General features: G+C 43.4%; 1 protein-coding gene across 5 annotated transcripts in view; it reads left to right on the top strand.

Moving 5' to 3' along the window:
• The window catches only part of evlb (Enah/Vasp-like b), a 53,429-nt gene that overhangs the window by 10,938 nt on the left and 17,520 nt on the right, over positions 1–24,971 (top strand). For 4 of the 5 annotated variants that reach the window (XM_020056318.3, XM_013138466.4, XM_013138465.4 and 1 more), the window contains exon 1: positions 6,328–7,131. The exons of the other annotated variant lie outside the window; for it this stretch is intronic. In XM_020056318.3, coding sequence (XP_019911877.1) covers positions 7,022–7,131 — 110 coding nt within the window. In that variant the 5' untranslated portion in view covers positions 6,328–7,021. Of the gene's footprint in view, positions 1–6,327; positions 7,132–24,971 lie in introns of those variants that run through there. 5 annotated transcript variants of the gene reach the window in all.

Below are 24,971 nucleotides of genomic sequence, written 5' to 3'. Positions count from 1 at the left end.
TTCCATTTCTATGTTTAACACAAAAAGCATTTGATTCTGTGCTGTTCTACCATTCCTGTCCGTGTAACTGATGTGAGAGGGCTAACTAGTTAGTGGTATGCGCTGGTAGAGTTTAGGTCAGTGCCAGGGGCACCAGCCATCTTTTAAAGGTGATTAACATTTGAAATCCAAAGTTTATGTCCGCGGAGGGTGGTATTTTAGAAATTGTCAGGGAGGGAGTTAAATCCAGACTAATCATGGTGCAGAAACGTTACTTTGCTTGAGGAATGTGGATGGGTAGCCAGGCAACATGTTTCGCACTCTTGACAGTGTGATTGATGAATGTGCACATTCTCGAGGACATTGTTTTAGCTTTGCTCATGCCAACCTGTCGACTTTACTGGCCTGGGAAAATCATTGACATGACTAAAATATGTACCATATAGCATGCTTTACCTTGACTAAAGTATGTTTTATAGTAATAAACGGTCCTGTACATCAACAGTATGTGCATTGCCTAAGCACGTCTATATTGCCATTCCTGTTCATGGTAAAATGCATGGTGGGTAAACCCCTCATTTCCTGTTGTGGCAATCAGGTAGGGATTTTTTGACCTATTTTGACCTATTTAATCTTTTTGACTGGGTTGTATTACTTTCGGGAAGCTTTTTCTTGTCCAGCTGTCACAATGTTATACTGGAATGGAAGGTGGTACTTTGGTTATAAAAGGTGAAGTGAGTTGGTGAAGCTGCCCTAAGGTGGGCAGGGGAGAACAGGAAGGAACACTGTTGAGCCACAGTTCACCGGCCATGCTTCGTTCACTACTGTGTAGTGAGATCATCGCCGGGCAATTTGGGCTATTGCAGCGCGTTGTCAGATTAATCCTCACAGACGAGTCGGGTAATCAAGCCGTTGAATGAGAGAAAACAAGCCCCCGTTCATCTCCCACACACACACACACAAAGTCACACACACACACACACACACACAAAGACACACACTTTTTCCTACATCCCCTCTGTCAAGCTCCCTGCAGTGTGTGTGGTAATTAAAACAGATCAGCTCGTGTGTTTCAACCTCTTTATGTAGGCCTATTTGTGTGTCAGAGTGTCTGTGCTGCGGTCCAATCCCCTGATAGGATGAGCTTATGTGAGTTACCCATGAATACAGGGGACATCACGGAACTAGACACCTTCCCCTCTCTCTCTCTCTCTCTCTCTCTCTCTCTCCCTCTCTCCAGCTCCCTCTGTATTTGTCAAGACTCAGGGGTAAGAGGAGCAGCATGTCAGATCTGTATCCCTACCCCGTTCTGCCCTCTCCTACATCTCACTTAGAATCTGCTCTGCTCTCCTCCTCCGCTCTCCTCCTCCGCTCTGAGGCCATGCAGTCGTGGGATAAGTGTGGGGAAGACGGACGTTAGTCATCTTTTTCCACAATCTGTCCATTCAGTTCTGTTGACAAGTGAGACAGTGTGTTCCTCTAGAAATGTGTGTGTTTCCAGTGTGTTCCTCTAGAAATGTGTGTATTGCCAGATCTTCATTAGTGTTATTACACTGACAGTGAGGGATTCAAGCAGTGTTTGTAAGCCATTCACAGCTGAGAGTGCTTGTGTGTGTGTGTGTGTGTACGTCTTTATGGTGGACATATTACATGGAGTGTGACTCACATGTTCCGCTCAATCACAAGGTCTAAATCTTGCTACAAAGTCCCACATGTGCAGTTAGCTTTGTGTGTGTGTGTGTTTGTGTGTGTGTGTGTGACACTACACATGTTAATTTAGAACAAGGCCATTATCGCAGGAGTGGCAGGATGACTGATGGAAATAGGAAGGAGCATTTCTGTGAGTGGATTGAACAGCACCGGCAGAATGGCAATCCCACCCTTACAGTTCTTAGCAAATCATCTGTGGCAGGGTGTTGATTGGCAGCTGAGGTGATGGATATGATTGGCTGCTGCAGCTGCCCCTCCTGTCCAATCCCATGGCTTGCCAGTCTTTGACCTTGGTGAGAGATCACCATACGGGATGGCTGCCAGCCCAAACAAACTCACACTGCCTCCCCTCCCCTTTATTCTGTCACTTCTCCTTACCCTCTATCCGCGTTCGTCCTCCCCCTCCACAGGGTTTCCCTGTCTGCTACTTCCTCTACCTCTATCTCTTTTTCTTCTCTCTCTCCTTCTCTCTCCCTGTCTAGCTCATTCTCTCCCTCCATCTCGTGTTGTGTCAGACAGAAGGCCATACCCCAGGCAGCATGGAAATGATTGGCTGTTCCAGTAGCATTCTGACAGACACACAGATGGAGGTGTATCTCTTTAAGGATTAGAATGCCATCTAACCAGAGAGGCTGATGTGGGAGGAGGGTGCAACAACATCAACCATTGCAGTTTTTTCTTCATATTATCCCTGTTTCCTCTTTCCAGTGTTTTATCCTTCTAACCTACTCAGGTACATCCGGTCTTTCCTGTCTCACTACCTGTTTTGTGTCTGTCTGTTTCTGTTCTTTCTTTCCAACCTGGTCCCGCTCTCATCTCTCCCTCTTTAGGCCCTTTCTCTCCCCTGTCTTTTGATTCCTGTTCTTCCCATCTTTCTCTTCCCTTCTCCTCACTCTGTTATTTTTTCTTTGTATTCGTTTTCCCACCATCCATCTTTGTCTTTACTGTCTTTTGATCAGTTTCTTTTATGTAATAGTCTCATTCTCTGTCTTTTGATTTCATTACTGACTGGGACATTTACAGTTCTAGAAGTTTTCAGCACACACACACAAATATTGGCACCCCTTATGAACATTGATTATAATAAAAAAAAACATCCTAAACTCTATTCCTAACCTGAATCCTAAACCTATCACCTAACTCTAACACAAGAGTTAGTGAGGAGTGGCCAAATCCCTTCACTTAAAATTCTCCCATTTCAAATCTTCTATGGTTTACAACATTGCTCCTCACTAGTATTGTAAGATAGGCAGGCACACACACACACACACACACGATGGTCAGTAAAACTAAATAATATCGTTAGACTGAAGTGGGGTTCAGTGTGTCAGGACCCAGTGACCTCACAGCTGATGGATGGTCAGGAAGGTGTATGGTGTGCCCAGGGCTCAGCTTGGCCCAACTGTTTTACTACTAGCTCAATCAACATACACGTAGGGCGTGTTTCACAGACACGGATTAAGCCTATTCTAGGACTAAAACATCTAATACTTGATAGTAACGTAAAAAAAGAGTGTGAATATCTGGACAGGAGGTTTGGTCATGGTTCCTTGAACTACCTTAGGAGATCTGCTTGCTGGAGGAGTTCAAAACAACCCAACCCGTTAATTGGTACAATACCATTATATAGTTAGGTCCAGAAATAACTGGACACCGACACAAGTTTTGTTATTTTGGCTGTTCACCTAAATATATTCAAGTTACAGTTAAATAATGAATATGGGCTTAAAGTGCAGTCTCTCAGCTTTAATTTGAGGGTATTCACATCCAAATTGGAGGACGGTTTAAGAATTACAGCTCTTTAATATGTAGCCCCTTCTTTTTCAGGGGACCAAAATTAATTGGACAATTGACTCAAAAGCTGTTTCATGGACAAGTGTGAAGATCCATCAGAGAGATGCCAGGATCATTGGGAATGGCCAAATCATCAGTTAGGTACATTCTGAGAAAAAAAGAACGTACTGGTGAGCTCTGCAACACAAAAAGACCTGGACGTCCACAGAAGACAAGTGGTGGATGATTGTAGGGTCCTTTCCATGGTAAAGAAAAACCCCTTCACAACATCCAGCCAAGTGAAGAACCCTCTCCAGGAGATAGACATTTCATTATCCAAGTCTACCGTAAAGAGAAGACTTCATGAGAGCAAATACAGAGGGTTCACCACAAGGTGCAAAACATTCATACGCCTCAAGAATAGAAAGGCCAGATTTTGCCAATTAACATCTAAAAAAGTCAGCCCAGTTCTGGAACAGCATTCTGAAACTAAGATCAAGCTGTACCAGAATTATGGGAAGGGTGTTTGGAGAAGGCTTGGAACGGCTCATAATCCGAAGCATACCACATCATCTGTAAAATACGGTAGAGGCAGTGGGATGGCATGGCCATGCATGGCTTCCAGTGGCCCTGGGTCACTAGTGTTTATTGATGATGTGACAGAAGACAGAAGCAGCCGGATGAATTCTTAAGTGTATAGGGATTTATTGTCTGCTCAGATTCAGCCAAGTTGATTGGACGGCACTTTACTTCACAGATGGATATTGACCCAAAACATACTGCTAAAGCAAAGAAGTGGAATATTCTGCAATGGCTGAGTCAATTACCTGATCTCAAACTGATCAAGCATGCATTCAACTTGCTGAAGACAAAACTTAAGGGAGAAAGACCCATGAACAAACAACTGAAGACAGTTGCGGTGAAGGCCTGGCAAAACATCATATAGGTGGAAACCCAGTGTTTGGTGATATCCATGTGTTCCAGACTTCAAGCAGTCATTGCCTGCAAAGGATTCTTGACAAAGTATTAAAAAATGTATGATTGTTTAAATTTGTCCAATTACATTTGAGCCCCTGAAATAAGGGGACTGTGTATGAAAATGGTTGCAATTCCTAAACGTTTCATACAATATTTTTGTTCAACCCCTTGAATTAAAGCTAAAAGTTTGCACTTCAGTTGCATCTCGGTTGTTTAATTTCAAATCCACTGTGGTGGCGTACAAAGCCAAAATTATGGAAATTGTGTTGTGTCCAAATATTTCCAAATAACTGCACGTCATCTAAAGCATGCAGTAAGCATACATGATATCAACCAGTAAACTGCAAAAAAAGAAAATGTGACTATATTTGAAAAGATTTCTGCTTGAAATAAGTGAAATTATCTGCCAATGGAACAACACAACTTACTTGATATTCAAGGCATATTTTCTAAAACCAAGCAGTATTATCTAATACAACTTTAGCTAGTTAAGGACAATTTACCTTATTTTGAAGGATAGTTCGATTTTTACCTGAAAACAAGATAAATATACTTGATAAGAGAGATTTTTTGCAGTGTATGTTTTGAATGTTGTTGTACTGCTACGAACTAGCCCAGTGGACAACAGACTGACATAGGACTACAGACACCACAGCCTTTCTACAGACACAACAGACTCAGCCACTGCCTCTCTACAGACACAACAGACTCAGCCACAGCCTCTCTACAGACACAACAGACTCAGCTACAGCATCTCCACAGACAAGGAACTGAATCCCATTAAGCATCAGAGTGTTTTAGCATAATACACAGCATCTCTTTATATTCATCATAATATATTAACAAATCAAAAATCGCTTCTGGTGGTTAGAAAAAGTCCTAGTCAGATCGCATCACTAAGAAATGAAATTGTCCGTGACAAATACAGTTGTAATTACATTTCAATTTCAGTCATTTCGCAGATGCTCTTATCCAGAGTGATTTACAGATTTACAGAGCAGTGGACTTACAGGGAGAACCACATTGCACACTCATTGCTATTTTTCATTAGAGGAGTGCTACTTGTATGCTCTTATACTGTAGAATGAGATGGCAACCTGTCTCCATATAATAATCAAGTCATTTTTTTCCTTTTTTGAAGGAGTCCATTGGTGAATGTGGATGCCATCCTAGGCTGACATCCAGTATTAGAAGGATTGAGGGTGGTGGTCTGATATGAGAACAGCAGATGAGATTACGAATCTCTCCAGCAATGCCAGATATATAATTTATCCTTTATGGTAAAAAATTTTTTTTTATATAGAACCAATCAGGGGTTTTACATAGGCTCTGACATAGGTTCATCTTCCAACCAAAATAAAGTTTCACAAAATGGACAATAAGGCACTACTGTGGTAGTATTGAGCTGTGTAGAAAAAAGCTGCTGTTCAGTTGTTGAGCATTTGGTTTTGTGACTGGCCCAATACCTGTGGTTTGGACGTTCATTTGAACCAGAGAATAACTTGTACCTCTGTCTCTGTTTCTCTGCATATTAGTGTGGGCGTGTTTGTGTACGAAAAACAGAGAGGTTGTGTCTCTGACCGCGCCCCGGCGTGACACCTCAAATCAGACAGGAGAAAGCCCGGAGCCGTCGGGTGAATTAACGCCAGTCGTTTCCACTCTCCTCCCCTCTGCTCTTCCCACACTGCACGCAGCCTCACACATTCCTGGCCGTGCCTATCAGAGAGCTGGAACAGGGGAGGAGAGGAGAGGAGGGATGGAGGAAAAGAGAGGAGGGGGAGGAAAGGACCAGCAGCCTGGGGGAGGGGGAGAAGGAGGAGGGTAGAGAGGGCGGAGGGGAGGTGGTAATCCAGTGAGACACAGAGGAGAGAGGCAGTGTGAGGGCCACGCCTCCCAGAACCAGGACTCACTCCAGCTCTCCTCTCTCACTCTCTCTGTCCTTCTCTCTCTAAAATAACCAAAGGGCTCTCATCTCATCTCCCGTTCATTTCTCTCAGACTCGACTGAGGGCTGTTCTAGCATTTGTTGTAGCATTCATTTGTTCCCTTTTTTCTCTTTCCTTTCCATCTCCTTTCTTCCTCATCCACCTCACCTAAAATCTTCCTGCTGTGGCAATGAATGGACCGTGGTGACAAAAGGGCATTTCTGTTTCTTCCACAAGGCATTGTCACTGGAAGCATCCTTGTTCTTTTATTAGCATTTATTTCTTTATTTTCTGTGAGTGACTCTGTTGCTGCTGAGGAAATAGGTCAGTGTGTCTGTGAGGAGCCAGTGGAGGCGATCAAGTGACATTGCTGGAGAGAGGGAAAGGTGCCATCCTTTATTTCTGCAAAGAGGAGACTGGAGGGGGATGCCTAGCTCAGTCGCTCGCCTCTTGTGAACCCCCAGCCCCCCTCCCCGCCACAGACGCCTCGCACACATCCCAACTGAGGGGATGCCTGACATGTCATCACTCACCTTTGACCACTCTCGTTAATTCACGCCACAGCCGGACGGACCTACCGAAAAACTGACATTGACAAACTAGAGAAATAGCCTCCCGCCTCCCCCTGGTATTGTCTGACGCGTGGGAGCTAGCGCTATGGATATAAACGTGCAGTCCCACCGCTTCTATTTCCCTCAGATTTACTGTACGGAAGCCGCGTCTACTGGAGCCCAGGCCCAGATCACAGCGCAGGATTTTAAAGTCAGGTAGGCTACCAGGGGTGACTGTACGGGGTACCGACGGCTACGGCCGTGCCGGTTTACGCGAAGCTACGACAGGCTGGGCTGCGACAGCTCAGCGGAAGCGCCGTAGTGACTGAACCGCGCAACACATTCCAGCCAGTTCGCGCCTGCTTCCTCGTTGATCAGCGGCACTTTGGTTTCTGCCAATTCTATAATGACATCATCCATAATCATATTCCCTATGTAGTAGAGATTTGCTGCGTGTTCGTCACTGCTGCCAAAGCTAAATCCCCGCGTCTGTTAATATTCAAGAGCAGACTCTGGGATGGGATTGCAGATAGATATGCAGAGGTTTCAATAGAAATGCAATGTTTGTAAGGAGTGGGATGTGCAGGCAGCCGTGTGTTTACTATTCTGTGCATTGCGTTTCTATGTGGCAGCTGGCAATGGGTGTCCTTGCGGAGGGACTGGAGTGGAATGTTAATGCTGTGCAGTCAAGGTCTTGATCGGGGGATGAGGAGAGAGGAGGAGAAAGGGGGAGAAGAGAGGAGGAGGCATTGATGGCTTGTGAGGACGCTGGCCAAGGCGGCTGGGGTGATGACAGTGGTGCTGTTGTGTTAGTGCTTCAAACGTGTGTGTGTGTGTGTGTTTTCTGGCTGTAGATTGTTTGTGGCAGCGACTGTGGTTCTTTGTTCTTTTCTGTCTGCCCTTTTCTCACTCTTCTTTTCTCTCAGCTCTTCCTCCCTGTCCCTCTCTCTCTCTCGGTTAAAGCTCCCAGCTCCTATGGTGTCTTGGCTTCGAGTGGCCCTCTCTGATATAACAGCAGTTGTCATGGTTGCTGAGGGCTCATGGACTGTCTCAGAGTCTTTTGTCTTCAGCACGATCGTTGTGATCGAACGTGGATATGGTCGGTTGTAGCTTCCACCCGAACACTCCTCTTTAACATTTCAATCCGAAAGGTTGGAGAATAACTGTTACATCCATCCATTTCTCCATCCATCCATTTCTCCATCCATCCATTTCTCCATCCATCCATTCCTTCTTCCATCTGTTCGTCCACCCATGCGACTCTCCATCCCTCAGTACATCATCCATCCATTCCTCTCTCTGTTGCCCGTCAGTCCACTTCTTATCTTCACAGTTTTCGATGTCACCCTGTTGTAATCTTGGGTGTGATCGCTGGTGAGATTTCCCCTAATGATTCAGTCAGCAGCTTTGAAAGACTCTGTTTTCACAAGTAAGCTGCTTTTAAGTAAGTTAACTTACCCAGAGCCACTCATGATTAGTGCATTCCTCTTAAGACAGTAAGTGGATTTCTTCTCAATGAAGAAGTTATCAGCAAAGGGGGGGGGGCATTCTTTAGATTTACAAGGATTTACGATGAAGAAGGAGAACTGACCCTACTCCCACGGCACAATAATATAGCAGAGTAAAACCTTTGAGCTGAGACCGGGGGGTCCTGTGACACAGGCAGGAAGTCAGTCCACTCACATTGCCAAGCATCAACCAGAGGGACACCCACCAACCGCAACCACTCTGGATGTGAGAACTAGAAGCTTTTATCTGGACACTGTTCAGTCTTTCCTTAAAAGACACAGTGTAAATCCAGCATATTCTGTGTTTTTCTTTTACTGCCGTCTGGCTGGCTTGGCCATCTGTGGTCAGAGGATCAGAGTTTCACTGCTATTTGACTTGGACAAGAGAATCGTTGAGAATCAGTGAATCGTTACCACGCTGAGAAATAGGAGAAATAGGAAAGAGAGACAGTCCGACAAGATGGAGAAAGAGGCACAAAGAAGAGATGTGAAGTATAAAGAGGGTAATATTCAGGAAAACCCAGAGATATAGTCAACTCATTAAATCTTGAGTCCAAGTTCTGTCCAGGGTCCCCTGTGTTCTAGTCTGATGTTGCTAAATCAGAGTCCAGTCCAACACCCAGCCCCTAATGGTCAAGTCACAAGTTGAGTCGCTATGGCGAAAGTCTGAGTTCTGGTGATTGAATCCTTGGCCTAGAGCAGCTCAAGTCTGAGTCACTGGGTCCACATGAACTAAAAGTTATTTGCTGTGCTGACAAATGTTTACATATTGGCTACTGGCAGTGGTTAAGTAACCAGGGGGTGTGTTTATTTGGCCAAACAAAATATTTAAGTTTTAGTATGTTTTCCCAAATTCATTATAAATGGAAGGGACTGGGACCTGCTTGAATTTGCCCAATTGAAACGAATCTGTTTTGTTTAGCAGAATAAATACATGAATACAACCCAGCCCTGTCATTAAAGTTCATGTCTGGAAATGTGGCAGCCTATTTATGGAAGACAGTATAGCTACTTTATTTGTTTAAGATGTGTCCCACCTATGTACGTACTATAGAAATGCAGTTGTTAGCGCTGATGAAGGGTCATATCTTTTGAGCGGTTTAAGGCTAGAATCAAGCCATTTTCACTGACAAAAAGCCAGAGACTTTACAGAATAACTTGGCAATGGGATACAATGTGGAATGTGGGATGTTTTTAGAGATGACAAAATCAGGTAGAATTCAGATTTACTATTAAACTGAACACTACAGGTTTTAATTTCGTAGATCAGCTTGGTTTTCTTAACCATGCAAAGGGTAGCTAAGTAAAAAGTATTTCAAGTCGTTCAAGATAATGGGATTTAGACTTTGAGTCACCAGTGTCCAAGTCCAAGTCACCAGTAGTCGAGTCCAAGTCATCAGTCCTGACAATTGGGACCCGAGTCCCAGATACTACTGGAAGAACCCAACCGACAGTGAAAAAAAGGAAATCACAACAATAAAAACTCTTAGCTTCTTACGACGTAATGACTTCATGCATCACTTCAGCCCCTTTAGCAATATCTCATTTTCATCAGTCTGGTCTGATGCAACCACTGCTGTTCAGTTGGCATGCATATGCAGGTACACACTCACACACACACACACACACACACACACACAACATTCATACACCCACACACACACACACACAACATACATACACACACACACACAACATACACACACACACATACACATCACACACACACACACACAACATTCATACACTCACACACACACAACATACATACACACACACATACACAACACACACACAACATACACATCACACACACAACATACACACACACATACACAACATAGACTCACTCACACACACACACACAACATACACACACATACAAAACATACCTACACACAACAGGAATGGAAACGAACCGGTTGGTTCTAATTATTTGCTAATGCATACTGTAGGCTTTTCACTTAATCTGTGTGTAGTAGAGCAGAGCAGTATGTCAGCTGACTATCACTAAGCAGGAAATGAATGCGGCTTCATGCAGCTGGATCAATACCCAGGACAGTACAAAGAGAGGGAGAATAGAAGGGATTTAGATGAAATCGGAGAGGGATTGAAAACAAAAATCTTAAGGCAGTTCAGGAGAGATTAAAGAGGGATGCTGAGGAGAAAATCTGAGGGTTGGAGCGGAAAGAAACAGAAGTTGAAACAAGGGATGAGGGTAGTAAGGAGAGAAGCCGGGGGAGTGGGGGATGGGGAAAATTGACTGGGTAGGCAAAACAGGATGGAGGAAGCGAGGAGAGACAGAAATAGAAAGGTTTTAGTTATAGCTGGAGAGAGTGAGTGTCAGATATAGATAGATACATAGATAAAGAAAAGTAGGTGATTTAAATTATGAGGGTACATGTTTTAGAAAAGCCTTTGTGAATGATTCTGTTTTTGTTTTTTTTACTTGTCTGGCTTCCATGGCAACGGTGTCTGTGCATCCCAGAGTATTGCCAGGTAACCATGACAACCAGCCAACGCCACAGGAGTAGATGTGAGTGATCCTGGTCTATGTGTACATGTGGGGACTGGAAGTCCCCACTGAGATAGTAAACTCTGGAAAGAAATTGACCCCACAACTTAAGGTTTTTTGGCAGGCAAATAAATGACCAGCTTAGAGGAATAGGGAACATTTACAATTGGGCATAGTCTCTAGGTTTAGGCAATGCTAGTTAGGCATTGAAGGGATAGTTTGTCCAAAATTAATATTTGTCTAAAAGTCCACTTACCAAGATATATTCCTGAATATGCACATAGTCATTTATTCAAACAATCTATTATTCAGCTCTGTCCCAGTCTGTAATTAGCATTATTAGCATCATCAAAATTAATGAATGGAAACTGTTCGTACCTCTATCACAGAGCTGCATTGCAAGCTGCAAATTAAGACTAGTGGTGTTGTTTACCTCAAAGAACATGTTGTATTTCTCAAAATAAAGTTTAAATTTTCGCAATATAAATCTCATTTCAAATAAAAGGGTACTTCCTGTATTTACCAGTCAGTTTTGTTCACAATTGTATCATTACAAGCGTTTTTAAGAGTAAATGTATACATTACAGTAAACAAAAGTTACAAGTAGCTAGCTAGAAAGCAAGTTACCTATTTCGTCGTTGATATTCACCTCAGACAGTCAAACTTTATCTGCTTGAGAGCTAAAGGAAAATACATGTATATTATGTCTGACTCTGAATACAATCAGGTAGGACACTTTGGGGGATAGAGCCTTACTTGTTCTAACCAGCATACACAGAGGATGAATTGACTGAAATAGACGTTTCGGACAGCAGCTTAAGGGGGTTAATCCCAAACCCTTGCCCAGAATATCCGGAGGCAATGTGTACTTTGTGTATTATAACATTGCATTCGGAAGTAACACTTACAATCTGCCTTGTCTCCACGGGTTGAACTGGGTCACTGGATAACTAGATGGAATCGCCTTCAGTCCTCTTCTAAGTGAACGTAGGTTCTCTGCAGTAAAAAGTTTCTCGCATAGACGACTCGTGTGTCTTGTTGACCAAGTTGCTCCATTGATTCTTCCATGATATGACTCAGGAAAGGCCAAGGTGGTTCCCAATTGCAGAATGGGTAGAATGGAGCAGGCAAACAGCGTGGTCAGATGTAAACAGTAGTGATGTGCAGTTCGCGAACGATTCATTCGTTTTGAACAAATCTTTTTAGTGACTCTGGACTCAAAAGTGTTTTTTTCTAGTGACTCCTTCAATTGTATTGTTCATTCGAACGTTTGACAGCGGGTTTCTACAACATGATCACTTACTTCATACCCGGTCCTCCAGCTCAGTTCTCTGATCAACTTCTATGTACATTCACAGAGAAAAATAAATCAAGGCAGGAACTTCATAAAGGCATGCTTATAACTGATAAGTGAACACAGACTATAATAATTAATATTAGTTAGTTGATTACTGATGCCATGAAAAACAGATGAAAACAAGCACAGAGCCACTGCCTTGGCCTGAGTAATAAAGACTTGTGAACGACTGACTCGTTCAGTTTAATCGTTCAATTGAACGGTTGTTTCGTTAATTTGAACGATTGGCTGCGGTGTTCTACCCAACTACGGAATGCGCTGCTCGTTTTACTTTCACAAAGAAAAATAGATCAAGATAGTAGCATTATAAAGACATGTTTGTAACAGGTAATTGAACACATGGTAAGTCAAAAATAATGTAGTAGCTGATTTTTGATTGTAATGATAAACACTTGTGAATGACTGACTGACAGTTTTATTGTTCAACTGTACGGTTGTTTCGTTCATTTGAACGGCTGCCAGCAGAGTTCTACCCCAACCGCTGGCTTTCAGCTCTGTAGCCTAATTTCCGTCCAACAGCTGTTAGTTTTGACGTTCTTAAAGAAAAGTTGATTAAGAAAGTAGCATTGTAAATACATGTTTGTAACAGATAGTTGGATGCATGGCCTACAGTAATTAATGTAGTATTTTATTTTTGGTTGTGATGATAACGATCAGCCATAATATTATAACCACTGACAGGTGAAGTGATTAACACTGATGATCTTGTTATCATGGCACCTGTCAGTGGGTGGGATATATTAGGCTGCAATAGAACATTCTGTCCTCCAAGTTGATGTGTTAAAAGCTGGAAAATGGGCAAGCAAAAGGATCTGAGTGCCTTTGACAAAGGATACATTGTGATGGCTGGAGGACTGGGTCAGAGCATCTCCAAAACTGCATCCCTCGTGGGGTGTCCCCGGTCTGCAGTGGTCAGTACCTATCAAAAGTGGTCCAAGCGGTGAACTGGCGACAGGGTCATGGGCAGCCAAGGCTCACTGATGCTCGTGGGGAGATAAGGCTGGCTTGTGTGGTCCGATCCAACAGACAAGCTACTGTAGCTCAAATTGCCAACCCTAACCTAACCCTCATCCTATGCCTTAATGCCTAACTAGTAATGCCTTGGATTTTAGTAAGGTTTCCTTGTCCAGGATACCATCAGTTTGCTTTAAAATCCTGCCAAATAACTGGGAAGGACAAAAAAGCATTTGCTTAGCAGGCAAAGAAAAGCTGTCCCTGTCCAAAGTCCTCTTGGCTGTGTTACAGATGATTCCGGCAGCCAGTGCTCTCACTCCATCTGATTGTTCCTGTCCTCGTCCTCCTGGTCGTGCAGCAGACCTTTGGTTCTGTTTATAGACTCTGGACACAGCCCACATGCTTTCATTTATTATCATATTTTACTCTTATCATCTTTACCTGGCACAGCCAGAAGAGGACTGGCTACCCCATAGAGCCTGGTTCCCCTCTAGGTTTCTTCCTATGTTCTGACCTACTAGGGTTTTTTTCCTAGCCCCTGTGCATTAACTTAATTGTTGCTTACTGTTTGGGGCTTCAAGCTAGGTATCTGTGAAAGCATTTTGTGACAACTGCTGATGTTAAAAGGGCTTTATAAAATGCATTTGATTGATTTGATGAAATAATCTGTAAAATAATGCTAAAACATACAAAACAAAGAAACTGCAGTGATTTCAGGCTGAATGCGTTGCCAGGTGCACATCCAGCCATAGCGTGAGAGGAAATTATGCTGTCTGTCATTCTGTAATTAAAGTGAAGCAGACTGGATGGGTTGCCAGTTCCATTGTTCAAGAAGCGAACAATTGGCCTAAATAGTCTGATTGGCCATCATAAAAGATCTAACTCTAAGCAGCAGGCTTTTATAGTATCAGATGAAGGGCACTTCTCACATAAATGGCCTTGAGGAGAAGTTGAAAGTCTGTCTGGATGGTTTGGTGAAATCACCATTAATGTTCCCCAAAGATATTTTTACAGCATTCATTCTGATATGCAGTATAAAGGGAAACATTTTTTTTTGTGATTGCTAATCTTTGAATACTGGCACACACACACACATCACTGAGATGTTTTTACCTACTCTACTTTTAGGTGCACTGTGATCAGCAACGTCATGGAAATGAATAGTCATTGTACTTAATGGATCAGAATCTCTGAAAGACAGGCTGGGGTGGTAGCCCTGTAACATCATGGTGAAGTAAGAAACCCCTGGGCTCTCATCCCTTATTATCTCGTCCTTTGGTCATCCTCTCACTCTCTCCATGGCAGAGGGAAAGATTTTTGCGTGTGTCTGATTGGACTGTTCCCACCTCCTGTTGTATCTCTCTCTCTCAGCATAATTGGAGAGCCATGAATTTTTTAAAGCAACACTTCACATAAAGATTTCTTCCTTGGTTGCCCTTCCTCTCTCTGTTTCTTCCCACTCCCTAAGCACTTCTGCTATAGCATTTGATTTGTTGACTCACTCAGGTTTGATTGAATGTTTCATAGAAACACACATTCCCAGAGCACCTACGCTATCTCTGCTAATGTGTGTAAAGCCAAAGTGTTATTTCAGGTCGAAGTAGCCTCATTGCCCCTTTTATTCATTCCAGTAACTACTCACCTGGGGGATCAGCTTCACAGGATAACGAACTAGAAGGACAGTGTCATGTCTGTCTTTCTGTCTGTCTCCAACACACTGCTAAGACAATGATCAACACCCTTTATGACAAAATTAGCCTCCACTCTCAAGATATCTTGTCATATTTGTCGCAGTTTGTCACATTTGTCTCTCTTAATCATAATTTTCTTTCACCTGGTTTGGATTTAAGTCACAGTGTTGGAATGCTTATAGTTCTGCAAGAAGAGATCCCAGTTATTTTCCACTCTCCTCAACCTTGGGCTGACAAAAACCTAAGAAATCATGTCTGAGATGATGTTGGACAAGATGTAAAGTTTAATTTGACTGGTGTGCTTTTCTCCATGAGATGAGCGGACTGAGTCTAATCCAAGGTATGGAAGATTGTATTTTGGCCTGCAGACTTAAAGCCTTTGGCTATGTTTAGCCATGCAACCAGTCTTTGGCCTAAATACCTAGAGAAGTTGAAAATCTGTTAGTTTTTTTGGTGAAAAACGGACACCCACACAAAATGAGGTTGCTGCATGATACCATTCTGACTAAACCTTGAGGAAGTTGGGTTCACAGGCCCATATGAAGCCTTTTACTGGACTTAAAACATATGAAATTGTGATTTTCTTCTAGACTCCACTGAACATTTATTTTGAGTCCATCAGCGGGTTTCATCTAGGCTTGCAAAACCTATGTTTGTTGTTCTTAAAATGTCTCATCTTGAAACATAGTTTGGCTGTATAGCAGGTATGGCCTGCCATGGTTTTGCTGTTGCCCTGCAGTGACTCATTCAATATGTGCCTTCCCTGATCTGTTGCTGTTGACCGAAGTGTATCCAAAGATGTAGAAGATTGTCTTGCAATCTGATGTGGCAGAAAGTACTTTTATACCCTTACATTAATCTACATGATTTCCTCAGAAAACCATTAGCATTCCTCTCGCAAAATCTCTCGCTTCACTGAAACCTCCCCACCTTCCTCTCTACATCCTTTATGATGCTGCTCCTTCTCCTTTCTTCTTGCAATTTCTCTCCCTCTCTCACCCAATTCTCCCCCACTCCCCCTTTTAAAGCTCTCACCGTGACTGTACTGAGGGAACTATTAAATGTTTTTTTATGATCATCTGTGGGAAGCAGTGAATGGAGTTTTCATCCCTCTGCACTGCTCAAAAGCTTTTAAGTAGAAATTAAACTATAAATTCAGACATGTTTTACGGTTCTAAGCCCTGGTTTGATATTGTTCTCACCGTTCAAGTCGATGGTATAGGTTCTAAAGAACCCAAATCCTACACAATATATTGCATTGCACAAGAAAAGCCCCAAAGACATACCAAAGCTGGCACAGTGTCTCTTTCTAAGTATGAGGTCTATAAGACCTGCTCGGCTGTGTTGGACCATAAGGTGTCTGCACTTGAAAGCAAACTCTGTGAGCGGAATCATCAATAAAGAGATATACAGTGTAGCCTAAAGAAAGTGGAGTTGATTTGCTTAAAAAGGTGTTTGATCACTAGAGGATGTGGCATCTCTGTATCATAATTTCCGCTGTCTGAAATTCAAGCAACTTTGCCCGTCTGTAATTCCAGCTACAGTCTGTCTGCATTACAAGCAACGTTTGTCTGTCTCCTTCGTCTGTCCGTTCCTCTGTCTCTCCTTTATCCATCTGTCTGTATGTAAAGCAACTCAGACTGTCTGCCCATCTGTCTTTCTGATTGAATGTATGAAGTTTCAGAAAGTGTCCATGAACGTGCAATGTATCTGCAGTAATAGTGGAATGCTGGTGAATCACAGTTTTACTTACTAGTGTCGTGATTGGCTGTGGTATTTGTCTTATTGGTTTCTTTCACACACTAAAGAGTGTAGGGAATCATTGTGCCATCTAAATTGGTTTGAAATATATTCCCAATAACAGAAAAATCATTTTTAAAGCCGTTTAAAACTGGTGGACAAAAGAGGCTAAAAGGGGAACGGGAGATTCATATTGAATTGTACACGCTGTTCCTGCAATTCACCTGTTTGCCACACGGGGAATAAATCCTGTGAAGCCCTTTAAAACCCTTTTTATTGATATGACATCACAGCTCCTGACTGCAGCTCATTCATCTTTTCTTCCTCAACCATATTTTCTAGGCCAGCCAAATATTCCTCTCCAGTTGTCATGCCAACAGATTAGCGTACTCTTCGGTGGTCTTTCTTCTGCTGAATGAGTGAGTCTGCAGCAGACAGAGTGTGTGTGTGTGTGTGTGTGTGTGTGTCTCCACACGTCAAGGCTCTAAATACACTATTATAGACACAAAAACACACTTGCAGATACGAACACACTCCAGCCACAATGCAAATGTGCAAACACAGTTCTAAAACAAAGGTCAAGACACATCCTTGGGCTACATCAGTACTAGACTGTTGAGATTTCCTTCTCCTGGATTATGAACCCACCCGAAAGAGCCCAGCAGAACCCAAACAGGTTATTCAATTATTGGGCTTACCCAAATATATGGGCCGAGTGAACAAACTCCAGTATGTTAAAAAATATCTCTAATATAATTTAATCGGCTGGACGTCTAGAAACGCAGGTCAATTCTACTTCCCGGACAGGCTCTGTTCATATCACTGCTGTCAAGCTGGGTACAAGCCTGCTGTTCAAATGAGAAGAAAACTCCATCTCACTCCCTCTTGTTCATTTTCTTCCTCTCTCTTCCTTCCCCTCTACCTCCCTGCATCCATCCTTCCATCTTTTTCCCCTCTTTCTCTCTTTCTCTCACTCCAGCGCCAAACCTCAAATACGCAGGCAAGCGTCTTATATAACAGGCTTCCATAAACAGCCTGACTTTGTGCTGGCATGTGTGCAGAAGGCTTTCGCAGAGCTACTTTCACAAGCGCACACACACACCTACAAACACACACACACGTACACACAGTTATATATGCATATGCACAGGAGCGTACACACACACACACACACCCACCACATAATTTGGCATAGGCCAGAGAAATGCATCCAGTAATGTATTTGAAAGGTCCAGAATGAGTGGAATGATGCTGTCCCTAACCACACTTCCAGATTCAGACACATTTTACATCCCTAGTGGTTGAGGCAGCAACTGCATGCACATTAATCAGATCTCAGATCTGTGGTTAGGGTCACTGATTGTTGCAGGGGGAGGGATTGTCAGGGACTAAAGTAGCAAATAATTTTCATCATTGGCCTCAGCGCTAGGAAATGGGATTCCAGGGGTTTAACTGTCTTTAGCCCCACTGTCTATGAAAGCTGCTTTGGGTTTAGCCAGGGCTAGGGTTAGCCTAGCATCGCTAGGGTGTGCGATAGTTATACATGTTTAAGCCACCCCCTGTTCCCTCTTGCTTTGATGTTTGATGCATTGCATGTGCACAGAGACGCACGCACCTACACATAGCTTGCTTTCATTCGCTTCTTGGCGTGTGTTTGCAACTGAACTCATCTGACATTAAAACCTTATATTAGAGACCCAGAGAAAATTGTGCTAAACAATATTTTGTCCTGCCAGCCAGCTTAGTGGCCGCTATCATCCGCCGCTGGCACGGCAACACAAAGACAGCTTCTGTCCAGGGCTTTCCTCTCCTTTCACCGTTTTACCATAACCGTGACCTGGCTTGTCGTCAAAGTCATCTTGACAACATGTAGAATGTAGCGACGTTTGTGCCGGGCTAACTAACGCTCCAATTGTCGTTTGCTTTGGCAACGTAAACAACTATTTCCAGTGCCAATAAAGAGCCTTTGAATTGATTTGAATCACAGTGAAATAGAGACAGAAAGAGAGAGACAGAGAAAGAGAGAGAAAGAGAGGGAGAATGTGTGAGAACCGGCTGCACAGACCCCAGAATCAAAAACCTAGAATCAGCTGTTAAAGTACCAGAACACACTGGATTCTCCAATCATACTGAATGACCTACAGGACAAAATAGAAACCTTCCAACCCAAAACGGCTGTGGTGTTGATGGCACACTTAATGAGTTGATGAAATTCACAGACCAGAAATTCTAACTTTGGAGCCATGCTTGAACTTTTTATCTTCAACCCTGGCCTCTTCCCAGATATTTGGAACCAAGGTCTGATCAGCCCAACCGACAAAATCATTAACAGCAATATTTGCTCACCGAAATCAATACCGTGAGCAAATGTCTGACTTCTTACCAAAACACCACCAAACAGACCATGTATACACCCTGGACAACCTGACTGACCAACAAACACCACAAAACAGACCATGTACACACCCTGGACAACCTGACTGACCAACAAACACCACACAACAGACCACATATACACCCTGGACAACCTGACTGACCAACAAACACCACACAACAGACCATGTACACACCCTGGACAACCTGACTGACCAACAAACACCACACAACAGACCACATATACACCCTGGACAACCTGACTGACCAACAAATACCACACAACAGACCATGTATACACCCAGCACAACCTGACTGACCAACAAACACCAGCAAGGTCTTCTCATGCTTTAGTGATTTAAAAAAAAGCCTTTGATTAAATTTGGCTTGAGGGCCTCCTGTACAAATGAAAGGAAAGTGACATCAGGGTTCTCACAAGATTTTATAAAACTGGTGTACAGAAACAATAAGTATGCAGTTAAAATTAGCAACAGACATTTCCGGGCCGGGGCTGAGACAGGGGCCAGCTTGAGGACACCTCATCAACATTTCTATAAATGAGTCAGCTACTGTTTGCAGATGATCAGGTGGTTTGGTCTCCAACCAGAGAACGCCTACAGCAGCATTTGAATGTTCCGCTCAAATTATGTAAGACTTGGGCCTTGATAGTGAATCTCAGTATGTCAGAATTATTTTTTTGGGGAAAAGGCCCAGATGCCAGGACCACAAATATACATTGTACTATTGCCCTAAAGCAAAAAATTTACGATATTACAGCCGAAATGTCATCACCACAGGTAACTTCAATGAGGCTACATCCTGAGACAAGAAGGGTCTTCTACGTCAACGAGAAGAACATAAAACTTGTTATCATAATTAGAATCTGTTTTAAAATACAATCTGTTATAGAACCCATTGCCCTTTTGTTTTTGTGAGATGTGGGGAATTTACAAAATGTATTTATTACTGTGGTGTGGCTGCAGGCAGAACAGAACTGCACTTCCTAACGTCCTCACAAATGTATGACCACATTAGAGACACATATTTTCCTCAGATTATAAAGACTTACAAAGAATTTCAAAATCAAATCACACATCGACAGTCTCCCATATCTGTTAGGCGAAATACCACGATGTGCAATCACAGCAGCAAGATTTGTGACTCGTTGCCGTGAGAAAAGGGCAGCCAGTGAGCCATGAACATTGTGAACCTAACCAGTTCTCATCTATGTATTTGTTTTCTCTTTGCACACACACTCAAAACTGCTTGGTCGTTTTTGGTACACAGTACATAGCTTATAATATAAGACAAAAAAAAGCCTTGTGTGTACTTTTAGTTCAGTTTTATGTAGAATTTTGTTTTCATTGTTCTTATTCATTATACTTTTTTTGCTTTGCCGATCAAATGTTTTCCATGCCAATTAAGATTGAATTGAAATTGAGTGTGCGACAGAGGGAGTGAGAGAAATTCAGAGAGAGGGAATGTCTGATGAACTGCTCTGCTGTAATGGTGGGTAATGGAGGGAGCAGGATAGGAACACTTCCAGACACACACAGTGTCATGGATAGAGATCCTGGTGGCAGACCAGTTATTACCAAGGCATCACTATAGGCCAAATTCTGACTCACTAAGGAGACTGACAGTCTGACTGAATGGGGGCACTTCTCTTTATTCAAACCGTATTCTGTCCAATTGTTTGTGTATGTGTGTGTGTGTGTGTGTGTGATTCTTTTTCAGATTCATTTGGACAGTAGTTTTGTTGCCATTCTCTATTAGAGGTCCTAACAACACACAACCCCTAATTGTCAAGAGGCTAAGCTTTACAGACTAAGGAGTCTGCCTCTCTCTCATACATACACATACGGTTGGTGGTCATTTCATTAGCTTGCATCAATGTGAGCGTGATGGGATGGGACATTATGTCTCCTAGCAGGGCTAATGCCGCGCCCCAATGGACTACGAGACCAGTTCAACGTGCTTTCCTGTACATTTGAGCTGTCATCCAACATCTTCACAATATGAAATCATCACGAATTGGAAGCATGTCATTGGATTTAGGTTTACAGTTGCTGAAAACATTTTTACAAATCCCTAAAATCCATTACGTCAATGGCTTCTTCCACATCCAATCGGTTTTCCACGTTGATTCAACATCATCGCATGTATTCTTTTTTTTCAATGCTGTGGAAACAGGGACTATATAGAACAAGATTACATGGAGTAAAAAAAAAAAAAGTGCAGTTCTCTCTGAGCCATTTAATCATCCAGATTTGTGGTGCCGGTTTCACTGGAGTCCATTGTAATCTGCTAGAATAGTGTTGATTCAGAAGTGTGGATCTGCTGGACTCACTGATAATGACCTCTGGTACCAGAGAGGCTAGATTTGGTGTAGTGGCGTGTTTGTTTTAGGAGTGTGTCAGATGTGAATGTGTATGACCGAGCATCTGTCCACACTGTGTGTGTGTGTGTGTGTGTGTGTGTGTGTGTGCACATGCTTGGACAGGTAGCGTTTCTGCTCAGTCTGACAGAGTTGTTTTGCTACTCACCTCTGTTCAATGAAGTTATGCTAACAGAGTAAATTTAGTGCGGAGCTTGGCTGTTGTGTCGGGAAAATGTGACGGGAACGAAAGCTTTAATTCTGATGATTATAGGGATGAGATTGCAGCAGGACTCCCTCATCTAGCTAGGGGTAAACAGAAAGATTCACACCCCTCATCTCTCTCTCCATCCCTCCCTCTTTCAGTTGCCTGTAACGGGAGGGAGTAGAGGCTTCCTGCACGTTCTGCCACAGAGAGCCAGGACCGTTCAGACGATTGTCCAGTCTGCACTATTCAGTGTCACACGGCCCGGCCATTATTGAACCCAGACTACAGTATGAACACTGTGGCCATTATACAGGGAAAGGTCAGATGCTGGCCACCAAGCCAACACCCTCCCGCTAACGAACCCAGACGACAGGGAGGGAGAACGGGAGGGGACGTGCGGGGAGGGACAGAGGGAGGGCAAGGGAGCGGGAGGGTGAAAGAGTTAAAGGTGAGAGCGAGTGAGAGGGGGAGGGAATGGGGGAAGCGGGTGAGAGAGAGGGAGGGATGGGGGGCCGATATGATTATGTAGAGAGAGAGAGAGGTCAGGAGGTTGTACCGAAGACTGACCTCATCCCCACTGTTATCTTGCTGCCTCTAAAAGCCTTCCCAAAATCACATGCCCATTTATTCAAACTCGAAGCAAATCACACTTGACTGGATCTAAATGGGAGCATGAGATGTAGCAGCATTTACCAAACTCTCTTCCCTTTTTAAATTAATCACGCAATTTGGACTTGGAAGACCTCTGTGTGGAGGGGCGGGGGGTGAGGGGGTGTTCAAAGGGTTTAGGCTCGTGAGTGATGGACTGAGAGATCACTCAGTTTAATCCAGTGGTTGTTTTGTGTGCTCTGGCCATAGGCTTTCATTAAATATCTGTTGTGAGGCTCCGTGAAAGCAGACGGTTCAACAGAGAGACAGCTGGAGGGACAGATAATGGGAAGCAGAGATTGAGGTTCTCTACCTATAGCTAACAGACCGTTAACCCTGCACTGACCTGTGTCCCTTAGGAACATCCTTAATGACCAGTCATTATGTCACTGTGTGTGTGTGTGTGTGTCTGCATATTAAGGTTAGGAAGTGCGAGGCACCATACAGTACAATGTAAAAGGTATTTGGGTTCTGGTGTATTACGATTCTCACAATTTTCACGATTCTACTTGTGTCATAATTAAATGTGATTCAGATTCACTGATCCAAACAGTTCAACAATGTCTGCTTTGGGGAGACATGAGAGAACCATGAGGAAACAAGATTTGTTTCGGTCCCAGAATTAAAGTTATTGACCACTAATTGATTTATAAATAAAGCAGACTGAGTACAAGCTATGAATAAAAAAAAAATTTGTGCATGTACAGCAAATTAGAGGCAAAATATTATCACAATATTGTCAAACCAATACAATGTATACTGTCAAAAATATCAATATATGTTCCCTCATCAGTAGTTCCTCTGTGTGTGTGTGTGTGTGTGTGACTCTCAGAGTGCCACTGGGGTGCCAGGCGATCCAGAAGCGCAGCGCCAGCGAAAAACATCTGGGTCAGACCAGCTAGAGTACAGTAGGCTGAATGACAACAAAGCAGGTCAAAAGGCTAACAGTAAACCATGCCAACAGTAGACAGGTTGGAGCTGCGCTTCAGAAATACTGGAAATGTTCAGGTCCCTCATCAGAACTGTCACTGTCTGTCTGTTCGTCTTAATCTGCAGTAAATCTGTCCCTTGGAAATCTCCATAGTACGGGATGGCTTTTAAAGTGTGTGTCGCAAACATTCACCTCAGGTGTAGCTTTCAGTTCCTGCCCCTGTCAAGGCAGAACTGACTGACTTATTCATGTCTGAGAGAGCTTTTGTTAATATTTCAACGGTTGTGGCAGGTGGTGTTTAGGGAGTGTGTGTGTGTGTGTGTGTGTGTATGCTTTTCTAATCCCGGTGGGGACAAAAAATCCCTGCAGGGATAGTAAAACAAGACAAATCTTGACATCATGCTATTTTCGGTTAGGTTTAGGATGAAAGTGCCAAGTACATTTAGGGGTAAAAATTTGGTTTAGGGGTTTGGATTGAGGTTAGGTTTTTTAAGGCAGGGTTAAGGATCGAGCTAGGGGTTAGAGAAAATAGGACTTTGGAATGAGAATCATGTTTAAGGTCCCCACAAGGCTGTGTTTTGGTGTGTGGCTGTTCGTCACACAATCTCTGTACAGTTCTCACACATACTTGCTCCCTCACTCTCTTTATTGCGCCGTCTTCTCTCCCTTCTTTTGCATGAGAGCGTCATTTATTCATGTTGGGTGGGGGGGGCTGTTTTCCTCCCACTGCCTCAAACTCCTTTTAAAAAATGAACTTGGCTGCAGAGTTAAAGGAATGAAACAGCTCACTGCCTGGCCTTCTACACTGGCGTGTTTAAAACCTGGATGAAAGCAGCTCATTCTGAGTGTCTGTTGAGCATCAGTCGCATCATTCCAACGTGGACACTCTCTCGACCTGGCATCTCGGTTTGTTCATCGCCGTTGTTTAGAACCCGACGCGTTCTCACTATAAATGCGCTGGATTTAAATAATGGCATGTTTTTTATTGTTTTTAAGCAGCCCACGGGAATTTTTGATCGCTGGATTGAAAATCAAATCACCACAGGCAGGTTGGGTTTCTAGCGCCTTGAGGTCAGTTTGTCCCTTATAGATGTTGGTTGGTCCAAGTTAGATCGTTTGTTTTTCTGGTATTAAATCAGTCCAAGACCAGGTAAAAAGAAGCAGAAGTGTTTTGGTCCTGCTGGATAGTAATTGCATGGACCTGGCTCCTGGTCACCTGTATTCCCCCGTCATCCACTAATCTGTCTGGACTTTGTGAACTGGTCTTATGGGACTTGTTGGAGGGGCTTAAGAAATCGGAAGGCCTAGTCAGCAATTTTATCCACTAGACTCTCTTTCTCTCAGTCGCTCATCGTCTTGAGGTAGCCACTCAACGTGAACGGACATCTCTCCTGGCCTATTTCTTCTGGCTGCTCAGGAGGGACTTCAATCCTGCCACTCAGGACTCGCCGGGCCGGCTCTCAAACACTTCTTATCTCGTGCTTGGCTGTCTTTCTTCCTGTCACACTCAATTCATCTCAGCCGCTCACCTAGCAACTCACGCTGGCTCCCAGAACCCCGCCTTCCTCTCACTCTCCATCCCTCTCAGTTTCTCAACCATTCTCTTTGCCTAGTTAGCATGTCTCTTAAGAAACGGCCTCTCATTATCTCCCTCTCTCTCTCTTTTCTCTGACACAGCTTTTTCCCTCTGCCCTGGGGGATGGCCACTAATTTTAGCCTGGCATTGAAGAAGAGGCACAGATGGGGCTCTCTCT

Source organism: Esox lucius, chromosome 18, assembly GCF_011004845.1.
Source record: "Esox lucius isolate fEsoLuc1 chromosome 18, fEsoLuc1.pri, whole genome shotgun sequence".
In the NCBI taxonomy this organism is placed as follows: domain Eukaryota; kingdom Metazoa; phylum Chordata; class Actinopteri; order Esociformes; family Esocidae; genus Esox; species Esox lucius.
The sequence above is the reverse complement of the archived record's forward strand: the minus strand, read 5'-3'. Positions and strand labels throughout refer to the sequence as shown.